Source organism: Echiichthys vipera, assembly GCF_963691815.1.
Source record: "Echiichthys vipera genome assembly, chromosome: X".
Taxonomy (NCBI): Eukaryota; Metazoa; Chordata; class Actinopteri; order Perciformes; family Trachinidae; genus Echiichthys; species Echiichthys vipera.
This window is the reverse complement of record NC_139825.1, coordinates 18,960,156-18,972,220: the sequence shown is the minus strand read 5'-3', so window position 1 is coordinate 18,972,220 and position 12,065 is coordinate 18,960,156. Positions and strand designations below refer to the sequence as shown.

At 39.5% G+C, this 12,065-nt stretch overlaps 1 protein-coding gene across 1 annotated transcript in view; it reads left to right on the top strand.

The window, feature by feature from the left end:
• tox2 (TOX high mobility group box family member 2) overlaps positions 1-12,065 on the top strand; it is a 95,597-nt gene that overhangs the window by 56,980 nt on the left and 26,552 nt on the right. The window contains exon 4 of the mRNA XM_083938439.1: positions 9,986-10,273. Within this exon, the coding sequence (XP_083794565.1) occupies positions 9,986-10,273 (288 nt within the window). The remainder of the gene's footprint in view (positions 1-9,985; positions 10,274-12,065) is intronic.

Here is a 12,065-nt window from a genome sequence, read left to right as displayed (position 1 = left end):
ATACTTGGTTAATTATTGATGCAGTATCTTTAAAGGTATGAAAAAAGCCCTAAGCTGACATTGATCCCATTTTACATCATATTTATATATTTGTGAACAAATGGACAGGAATGTAAAGGTATTTTGTCTTAAACCAGAGTACTGAACAATGTAAAATCACAGTTAAGGGATACCTAAAGTTATTACAACTCATACCTAGGGCATCTGGACAAAAGTGGCGGACAAACCAACTCACTGACATTGCCATTCCTAGAGGCACTTGTGTGGCCAAAAATTAGGCCTATTAAGCTGTTCCTGTTTAAAACTGTGATGCTGGAGGTTCTTTTGTGGAAACATTTGTTAGGCATCAAGTGTGAGTTGCAGTGACAAGTTCTAGTGAGAGACAGGGAGGTTCATTGACGCTGGAGAGCTGTCTCCTCTACTCCCCTCCACTCCCCACCAGCCTCTTATTAACAATGGCACCAAGAGTGCGAGAGTCCAGATGTTACTCTCCTGTTCCCACCAGCTGTGCCAGTCTCCGATACACAGCCTCATTGACTCTGAACTAGGGAGGGGAGACACTTAAGAACACACTAACACCACAAGAGAGAGAGAGAGAGAGAGAGAGAGAGAGAGAGAGAGAGAGAGAGAGAGAGAGAGAGAGAGAGAGAGAGAGAGAGAGAGAGAGAGAGAGAGAGAGAGAGAGAGAGAGAGAGAGAGAGAGGCCAGGCTATCTCTGAGAGTAAGTTTTTTGTTTTAAAGAAATCATGGCTACCTATAAAATGTTCACAAAAGCATTCAAGACCTATTACACTCTGTTCTGTGCAAGAAGAACTGCACACAATTGTCACAGATTAAATGACACACACACTCTCACCAGCCACATGCACTTTACACCCCCTTCTCCTGTATGGCAGAGTTATTTGTGGGTGACAGGATCCTAACAATTCTCAGAATAATGCACATTTGTTAGGATGACTGCGCCATCATCGCTCCCTTTGTTATTTTCAACATTGTTAGAGTCAGTTGGTACTGATCCACCAACCCTTTATTGTGCTGTATATTGTCCATTCACTTGCTCTTATAATAATAATTAGTTTTGTCATTCAGACACAGTAGCACCATTCTCCACATGCTAGTAATGATTTTGACAGTGAACATAAAAGTAAATAACTGAAGAGTCATTCAAAATTAAAAAACAGTTGACTGGCTGCTGTTTTTTGGCCTTGTCGAGTCTCTGGGCGGTATTATAACTCGACTGCAGCAGTGGCTGTTGTTAAGCCTGGCAGAACATACAGTGGTGTGCAAATAAACAAAGTTAAAAAGGCTTCCCTCTCCAGAAGACATGGCTGCTCCGAAAAGGAAGGGACAGGGGGGAACATTGTAATCCTAGATCCGCCCTGTCAAGCAATAAGTTTGATTATGGTCCTCATTTGAAATGTTGGATTCATATCTTTCCCCTGCTCCTTCTCCATTTTCTACTCCATTCACAGTCATCTTCCTCTCGCCCCTTCTGCCCTTATCACCCGCAGCAGTACCAACATCAACATCACAATCATTCTACTTGACTATTAGGAAACCTAAGCAATCGTGAGCACCCATTATTGTTTTCTGATCGCATTAGTAGAGATCACAGTTAAGTTTTCACTGACACTGTGCAACATATGCATATCATTACCACCGCAAGGTCCTGAACTCTTCTTGTGCATGGGATGCAAACCAGCGGGACGTATAGATAGTTTTTCATGTTTTCTTGCCTAACAACCTGGAATTAACATGGATTGTTTGAGGATTTGCATCATTTAATTTACTGGACATGCCGACAACTTTGAAGATTTTTTTTTTTTGTGTGAAGCAAACAACAAATAGGACAAAATAACAGAAAAAGTCAATGTGCATAACTATTCACCCCCTTAAAGTCAATACTTTGTAGAACCACCTTTTGCGGCAATCACAGCTCCAAGTTGCTTTGGATAAGTCTCTATGAGCTTTCCTCATCTTACCACAGGGATTTTTGCCCATTCTTCCTTGCAAAACTGCTCCTGCTCCTTCAAGTTGCATTGTTTGCGCTTGTGAACAGCAATCTTTAAGTCTGAACACAGATGTTCTATTGGATTGAGGTCTGGGCTTTGACTAGGTCATTTCAACACATTTACATGTTTCCCCTTAAACCACTCAAGTGTTGCCTAAGTAGTGTGTTTGGGGTCATTGTCGTGTTGGAAGGTGAACCTCCACCCTAGCCTCAAATCCCGCACAGTGGTACAAGTTTTGTTCAAGAATATCCCTGTATTTAGCACCATCCATCTTTCCTTCAACTGTGATGAGTTTCCCAGTCCTGGCTGCTGAATGGATGGTGTTCTGTGGGTGGTGTGATGTGTTGGGTTTGCAACAGACATAACATTGTCTTTGATGGCCGGAATTCAATTTTAGTCTCAACAAACCAGAGCACCTTTTCGCAAACTCAAAACGTGCCATTTTGTTTTTTGATGAAAGTAATGGCTTTCTTCTGGCCACTAAAGCCCAACTCTATTGAGCGTACGGATTATTGTCGTCCTATGTACAGATACTCCAGTGATTGCTGTGGAACTCTGGAGCTCCTCTAGGGTTACCTTAGGTCTCTGCGCTGCCTCTCTGATTAATGCCCTTCTTGCCCGGTCCGTGAGTTTTGACGGGCGGCTGTTTGCAGGTTTGCTGTTGTGCCATGTTCTTTCCATTTGGTTATGATAGATTTGATGGTGCTCCTGTGGATCATCAAAGATTTGGATAGTTACTTATGACCTAACCCTGACTTGTAATTCTAAACAACATTGTCCCTTACTGTACTTGTTTGGAACGTTCATTGGTCTTCATGGCAGTGTTTGGTTAGTGGTGCCTCTTGCTCAGGTGTTGCAGCCTTTGGGGCCTTTAAAAAAAGGTTTATATATGCACAGACGGATCATGTGACATTTGCACACAGGTGGACATCATTTCACTAATTATGTGACTTCTCAAGGTGATTGCTTTCACTGGAGCATTTTATGGGCTTCATAACAAAGGGGGTGAATAAATATGCACATGCCAATTTTCAGTTTTTTATTTCTAAAAAATTGTTATCTATATATTTTTCTCATTTCACTTCACCAACTTAGACTATTGTGTTATGATCCATCACATACAATTCAGATTTAAAAAACATCAAACTAAAGACTGTAATGTAAAATAGGTAAAAAGCCAAGGGGGGGGGGGGGGGGGGGGGGGGGTACTTTTGCAAGGCACTGTACATGTTTATTTATCAAACAATAAAATATAAACCCTTCCAACATATATATTATATCCCATTCTATTCTATATTCATTTTGGAGCTATTTAAATGTTTGTTTTCCAGTTGAATGTTCAGCAATAATGATGTGGTTGTTGTTGCTGACAGTACTTCTCCATTAGTCCCCTCCCTCGCTAAAATCAAGTGTTATTAAACAGTGAGGAATAAACAGGGACAAACAAAAAACAAGAGAGAATAGGGTCAGTTAGACATTTTCAGTGAATCAAGTTGTTAAAGAAAGACAAAAGAAGGGAAAACCAACATTTTAGGCTCAAAAGACAGCTAGTATCTGGGTACAGTTCAGTTTGCAGTATAAAAAGAACGTGTGCAAGAGACAGACAGAAACAGAGGTACAAGGGAGGTTGTGTTTATTATTTGATAAAGCCTCCCTTATAACCTCTGCATGTTGTGCAATAGTTGTGAGTCTCCTTCAACTCTGCGGTGTGCCACTTCAAATTAGTTGCTTGTGGAGAGGGTCTGCCCCGTCTTTGTAAAATGCATTAGTACGCCACTCAGAGCCTCATACAGCCTAGGGTTAAACACAAATTATATCATTTCTGTCATCCAATCAAATCATACTGACCCATTGACCTGCCAGATGAGTCAAATGCATAATGAAATATGACATTGCACAAAAGCTCTGATTCTAATCTGCTCTGACACGCGATCAGATGAGGATGACCTCCTGACCTTGACTGACAAGTGAGACGAGCACTGGGAACAGGATACACGAGGGAGAAGAAGGGAAGGAAACATAAAAGAAAAGGGGGGAAATATAAGCAATTAGAAAGGCGAGTTTTAGTCAGTGGGAGGTTAGTTAGTAATCAACTCAGCATCTGGGGTGAATCGGGCCATCTGCATCTATGGACTTTGGAAAGTTGTTATTCACTTTAATTATTTCCACCATTCCCTCCATATTTTCCCTTCCATAATGATAAATAAAAAGCACATTTGTCACAGAGCATCATCATATCTTCTCACTGAGCTGTGGCCAGGGCTGAAGAGATAGCTGGATTTTATTATCTAGAAAGAGCGTGACTTTAACAATATTTTTTCTGTCTCACCCCCTTGCTGCCTCCCATTCTCTCTCTCTCTCTCTCTCTCTCTCTCTCTCTCTCTCTCTCTCTCCTCTCTCTCTCTCTCTCTCTCTCTCTTTCTCTCTCTCTCTCTCTCTCTGTCTCTCTCTCTCTCTCTCTCTGTCTCTTTTTCTCTCACCTTTTCATTTTCCATCCTACCATCCCATTCATTCACCGAACAGAAACCAAGTACACGGTGGTTTTGCATCCCCATCCCCAGCCACAGCTCCTTTCTTGATTTGAACAGTAATGTAGTGACGGATAAATAATGCAGCCTGGCTGTTTTACAGAGAGATGAGATGACAGAGGGATTGGCAAGAGGGTGCGGTTGGACGGGGTGGGGGGTTGATTGTGGTCCGTGGGATGTGGGGCAGGGACCAATACTGTTTGGACCCTGTGCGGGACAGGCCGGGCTTGGGGTTGGGCTAGTCGAGAGAGGAAAAGGAGAGTTAAGGTGTAGGGTGGCTGTAACTGAATCTTACAGCCCCCCCTCCCCCTCCCCCCCTCTTTGGGCTCTCCTAGAGAAGGCTTTGTGGTGTGTTGATACCCCCCTGACATGATATTGTAGCAGCAGAACAGCTATGGATTTAATTAAGCTGACTGAGAGAGATGAAAAGATAAAGAGAGAGAGAAAGAGGAAAGGGGAAAAGAGAAGTAGGAGTATCAAAAACAAACAGCCCAATAAACAGAAAAAGCAGATCAGTTTATGCCGTTCAGATCAAGCGTTTGAAAGTAAGGGATCTTTTTAACAGCTATTTGACTCTGTTGTGTCACATTAAAACAAGAGCTCTGTGTACACAGGATCATTCATAAATATACAGTATAATCTTCCTCTGGGAGATCGATGGCAGAGCGAATGTAAATAGAGGATGCTCTCAAATCTTCCCAAAGATAAATCCACCGTTTTCTTTACAAACCGGACTGCGTGAAAGGGAAAGATAACGGGGCCTGACTTTGTCTCTGTGTGCAGAGAGCTGCACGGAGAATACAGGAAGGTGCTGGAATGGAGTGTCGCTGGTGATGGAAGTGGTAGAGTGTGGGGGATTTTAAGCATAAATCACCACTGTGACAAAGCTCTCCAATAGGCAGATAAGTGCACATTAGTGGTATGGCAGATCTGTCATCGTCTGTCTCCAAGCTTTCGGTCCCGCCCTCTCTCCCCGAAACAAACGCTGACTTGAGAGGACTCCAAACTCTGCATCTGTGTGGAAAAAAGCACACGGACTGATTATATTTATGCACTTATGTTCTTATTGCGTGACTTGATGTCTACATAGCTGGATATTTTAAAGAGGAAATGTTCACAGTGTGTGGGCCACCTTTCAAAATAATTTCTGTATAATAATGTTCCTTTTTTTAGGTAATATGGTTATAGTTTCTGTGTTCACTGATAAACCATAGTCTATGGAATAAAAACAAAAAGTAAAAAAAATTCTAACTTCTTAGAGCGAAAGACCAATGTCTGACTAACAGTCAAAATCATATCTAGATTATAATAGGGCCAGGTGTTGGTACTTGATTTGAAATAATCATGTACCAAGTACTATTAAAACTTCTCCAGTCAAATTATACCTGATCCCTTTTGCAGGTTTTGATTTAATGTAAAGTGCAATTGGCCCACTACCAAAGATGCTGCAACAAGTATTTATTTATTTATTATTTATTTACTTGGCAGTTCAGCTGAGACTCCACTGAAAAAAGTATGGCTACACTAGATGACTGTGGTGGTTGGATTATTTTAAATGAAGTACATATAGGTATGACTTTAAAAGGTACTGGTATCATGGTTTTTTAAACAATACCCAGCCCAAGGTTATAATAATATAAAACCCAGAAAATCATCACATGTTTGGTATTTCTGTTTTTAAATGGCTTAAACGATCAACCAGTTATCAAATTATTAGTTACATATAGCAACAACATTATGCCAAGATCATGAAGTGTTTTACAGACACTAAACAGCATGCCACTCTTTTATTGTGCATATATACGGTATTATATTTGATGGTGAATATACAATTTAATATTATTTGGGTTGTGTCTTAAATCCAGATTTCTACAGGCATTAGGCACAACAATAATCTAATAAGAAGAATGTACAGATAATAAGCCATTAGCCTCAGTCAATATCAGCTCCAGAAGGCTTGAATACTCAGGCAGTGTTACAGAGATCTGTGCCAAATAGAAGACGAGCTGGAAAGCTCCCAATCAATGTTATTTTCTCTCTCAGTCCCAGACCAACTGTCTATTCATCTGTTTCTTTCAAATGAAAGGTGTGCTGGTATGTAACACTTACAGTCGAGAGATCTGTCTCTTAATTAAAATGTTACAGATTGTGTTTCGCTCACTGTGCAGACTGAGCATACTGTGTATTGGAAAAAAATGTACCTAATAGTGTGTGGTATTGATCAGCACAGGGAAATAAAGGATCTTTCAGTGAGAAAATAGAATCTGTGTAATTCAGCTTTTGGACTGTTGCACTGACTACTGAAAGTAAACACATGACGAGTGCCTCATAGGGGGAAAAGAATAGGAAGCTTTTGTTTGAAAAGCCAATTCCATACTAGGGCACATGCTGGTCTATACGATCCATCAAATACATTGCCTTTGTTTGGATTTTACTTTTAAAGGGGAAAAGAGTATACATTAGCCAGAGTGTACATGTGCTTCTGTACATGCAAGCTCATTCTGAATAGAGGCACATGAATAATTTATCTTGCCACAATCCAACTGGGAACGTCCTTGGTATTTACATTTTATCATCAAGGGCACTGGATGAGCCCTCACAGCAATCTAACACATGACACATCCTCAGTCCGTGTCCCTTTGCACAATCAAAAGCAACGGAGGGGACCGGGAAATGTTTCTGTAGCATGGATATATATTTGTAAACTGAGAAAACAAAAGGTTGATGAACATGTTAGATGATGACTAAGCGCAGCAGTCTTCAGATTACACAGTGGTCGTAGTGAAGCACAGTGGAAGATGTGAAGGCTCCGAGGGACACGCACAGGGACTCACTTTACACAATGGCTCCAATGTTTACAGCAGACAATTTAGTTTCCTTCCAACAATTATGAGGGAAATTGAATCTCAGGAAATGTTCGTTTTCTTGTCCATTAGACCAAACAATAACACTATTCCCAAAGGTTTACAAAAACATCTGTCTTCAAAGGACAGTCCAGAAAATTAATAACAAGTGGTTGCAGGCTATGTAAGGACAAAGTAAATCAAATTGAGACAACACTTCTTTTTCTATTCTTTTTTTCATTTGGTGTAACATGTAGACAGATGAAAGTGTGCTTTAAACGCTGAGTCTATGTCTACATTCTTGCTTCACAATAAAACATCCCTGACATCCTTTTTGTGGTCAAATTAAAATGAATGTTTTAGTGTTTTAGTTATTGTAACTTAATGAAATTCCTCTCATCTAGCTTTGTGCTTACTGCCTTAGATTGGTATTCCTTTAAAGACATTAGATACATTTTAATCATATTATTAATCATTTTCTTTTATTCCAACGAGATATAAATGCTAATTTATAAATTAGAAGTCAATTATTTCCATTATATATCTTAACAAACCTGTAATTTATATGGTCACAACACCACGGAATGGACCTTTACACTCACCTTTATAATATAACAGGGTTGAAAAAAATGTGCCCTGTATCCTCTCTCCTTTCTTCCATCTCCACATGCCCCTTATTCTCTAAAAGTATCTGTTTGAGAGATAAATGACCACTCTGCTGCCGAGGATGACAGCCTACACAAAGATGATATTGAATTTATTTCAGAAATGTTGCAGAACTGACTGTTTGATGTATACTGCGAGACATGAATCATAAAAATTCTATTAAAAAACCCTTGAATGGCTGACACCAGAATATTATTTGTGATGATTAATTTGACTCAGTCATTACAATGGGAGTCAAGTTGGATCGTCTCAGACAAAATTGCTTTTCATTCCCCATTGAATTTCCCTGCTATTTTTCTTTTCTTCTTGCTCTGTACAGAACTTTGATCTGATTGGACTTACTGTGTTAACGCGACAGCACACAAATACAGAGGCTGTTGGTCTTCTTTATTACTGATCGCTGAGCTTTGAGTTTTTGTTTTGAAATGAGACGTTCAACATGTGAAACAAAATTACACCTCTTGTAATAAAATGACAGATCAGAATTTAAACAGTTTACAAAGCTATTTGTAGAATGGCAGGAAACATAATTCATTGGTGGACAAGATGCAAGAAGAAGATTGGTGACCATTAATGATTTGTAAGGTTGCCTTGACATCAGCCTTAAATATTGAAAGGGTTACTTGAACAACAGTAGTAGTTGCATTGACCAACAGTGGTCAGGGGATCCAAGCATGAATACATTTTGAATAACCGATAACCAGAATAATAGTTAGTACAGTTATTACAGGTAGTGTACCAAATATTTTCCTTTATCCTGGAGTCCTCAGCATGAAATGGAGAATCACAGAGTGTCAGTATTCAGTTTATTATTATGTGTTCCTATCTAACACTCTGTAAACAATAATACACAACAAGGTGTCCTGATATATGAAAATAACAGATACAGAGTCTTATTTTCTATATTTGAACACCACACGTATATTATTGCACTTTAGCACGACTGTAACAGTTATTCACATTTTTGTTTGTAGTTTTCAATTTCTCTCATGGTAATGTGAGTTTCAATAATAATGGGTTGATATTACTATGGTTACCTGCAGTTTAAACTAAGCAATAGTTAATGGAAAGGTATCTAGATATACATTTCCTTTTGGAGATCCATTTTGACAGTTAGCTTAAAACTGGTTTCACACTGGTTCCCTGACAACCGCCCTGACAACTGCCTACCTTCAAGAGCGAGAAGTTCAGCACGGCAAACTCTGGTCTTCTTCCCTTCTGTTGACTCATGAAGAGTGCCCCTGTCTGAGGCCAGACAGTCTACTCTACATTGATTCCCTGGTCGTTTAGATGTTCGCCAGAAGTGGATCAAGAATATTAACATATTTTTTAACAACAAACAGACTTTGAACAGCATGTGGCTGCCTAGCTTAAATCGGTGAAAAAGTCATTTCAGCTAAGCTAACACTTCTTAGCTAGCTCACGTTAGATGCCTCTATCAAGGCTGCCATGGGTAAATGAACTCAATGTGGTGTTATTGTGAAATATAAGTTGCTCCAACTAAGGCAACCTAATGACCACAATGTAAACGTCAAGTAGCTGAGTTAATCAGTGATGGAGTTAAATAATCACAAGTACTCTTCATGAGGTAAAGGTTTGTGAAGGTTGTAGAAAAGGAACACCTATAATGACAGTTCCCATTCAATCGTGCGCATACTGGAGGAACACACCACCGCAACAATGGCAGCTTGTTCACTTCCGGTATTTCACCGGATTTGTCTGTACAGGAAATTAACAGGACTTTTGGAACACTTGGCGCCTGAAATAACTATTCCTCTCTATCTAGTAACTCTATCACTGTAAACTGAATGTCTACATCTGTTACCCATATGGACTAGTTTCATATAGAAATCAGTTATAACTTAGCTTTAGATTGATCTACGGATATCCACCGCTTCCCTTTTCTCACTTTTTTATCTTTGTGTCTTCCTCTCAGAGCTACACAGGTCAGACTGGCGGAGGTGGGGGAGGAGGTGGAGGTGGTGGCTCGGGAAGTGGAAATGGAGCTGGGGATGAAGACTATGAGATCCCCCCCATCACTCCACCTAACCACCCAGAGCCTCCTCTTCTTCACCTGATGGAGCACGACTCTACAGGCTACCTCTGCCACTCGCTGCAACACAATGGGCTCATCAACCCATATTCCTACCCAGAGCTGCCCACACTCATGATGACTAACATGCTGGCACAGGACAGCCACCTCGTCTCCAGCCAAATGCCCTCGGTGAGTAGCATTACATGGACTGAAACATTCCCTGTAACACCAGAAAGCTGATGTTTAAAGAGTCAGAGAATATTTTCAGCAATGGTCACAAATGTTTTGGACAATTTAGTCCTTTAATGAAAGTGAAAGTTTTTTTAATGCCTCAGAGGAAAGAGAGTTTTACTTAAACTAAACACTTTTAGTTTAGGGTGTGACTTAAACTCTACTGGCATAAATCAAAACTGTAGGACTTTGAAGAAGTTTTTTTTTTTTGTATCTGAGATGCCCAGGAGGATATGAGGGCAAACTATTAAACTTCTCATGCACACACAAAAAAACACTGTACAGACACCGTACCATACACTGAGGCAAATAAAAAGTTGCAATTTAGGGGGGGAAAGATGATGGAGCACATGGGAGACTGGACAAATTTGACTCTTAAAAATATTTTCAAAGCTTTTTAGATATTGCAAAACATCCAAAACAGCCATTTTTATGAGATATCTAATATGAAACAGATTGCAACCCTATAAGGTAAATGTAATTTTCAAGATATGAAGAAGGGCGCTAAGTGGGGGTACTGAATGATTGTTCAGCCGTTGCTATGTCAGCTCTGATGCATGGAGAAAAGGATTGTGGGTAAATCCATCAGCATCATATCTACCTCGACAGAATGCATCGGTCAATCTGTCAAGCCTTCAAACATGAATACGCACTGATTACTCCCTCAGCTCCACACAGAACTACTCCTTCACAAATTAGCATCTCCAAACCGTAATTGCGTTCATGAGAATGACCGGAAATAGAACAGGTTTCTATCACAACAAATGATATATGTAAAGCTTATATGTGAAGCATAATCTATATGCTGCAATAAGCAAAGAGTCTCCAATTAGCAGGCTCTCATACATGATACATATAGCTCAACATGGTATGGAAAAGCTCAGTAATTAAGTGATGTTCAAAGTAATGTTGTCTTTTTTGGATCCTATTTAGTGACCAAAATGTAAATATTGTAATAGAGGTGCACTGAGTAACATTTTTGTTAGGGTTTGTTTTTTAATGTTGACAAATGTGAATGTTTTTTCTCGAGCAATGAGACAGTAAGAAAAGCAAAAGCACATATGGTCAACAATATTAACATATGCAAAGTGTTCAGAATATTATACCTTCATGACTTAGTTGATATTGACTGAGATGTCATAAAAAGATACAGAAATAGCTACACTCAACAGCTGTGCCTTAGTAATGCAAAAGATTGGATGTGGTTTATAACCTAGTTCATGTTTTATGTTGTTCTTTTTCTGTCTGAGGCATCTTCAGAAATGACAAGTCAGTCGCATACTACGTGTATGTTAATGAAAAGAAAAGATACTCAATTATATACAGCATACATTAAATACATACAGGTGCATATTATCGGCATAATCTACTATAATGTTCACCAGAAGTGAGCAGATAGCCAAAGTACAGCTTGATAAACAACTTAAATATAAACATATTCTTTATAATATACAGTATGATGTTGCAATATTCTCCCTAGGTATTGGATTCATGTGTCGTTTATCTTCATATTCATTTCCCATTTTGGTCATGACCTTTACTGTGGAGACGGTGGTTGATTGGCCAGTCTTTCACTTGGAAGTCGGGATATTTGTTACTGCCATAGAGGGCACACTGGGTGGTTTTAACAGAGTATTTCAGGTTGTGTAATTAAATAAATGAGATTTGAAATGTTTGAAATTACCCACAGTGAAAATATAATTTAAACACATACATACGTTTAAAGGATGTTTTGGTTTTGAAAGTGGAG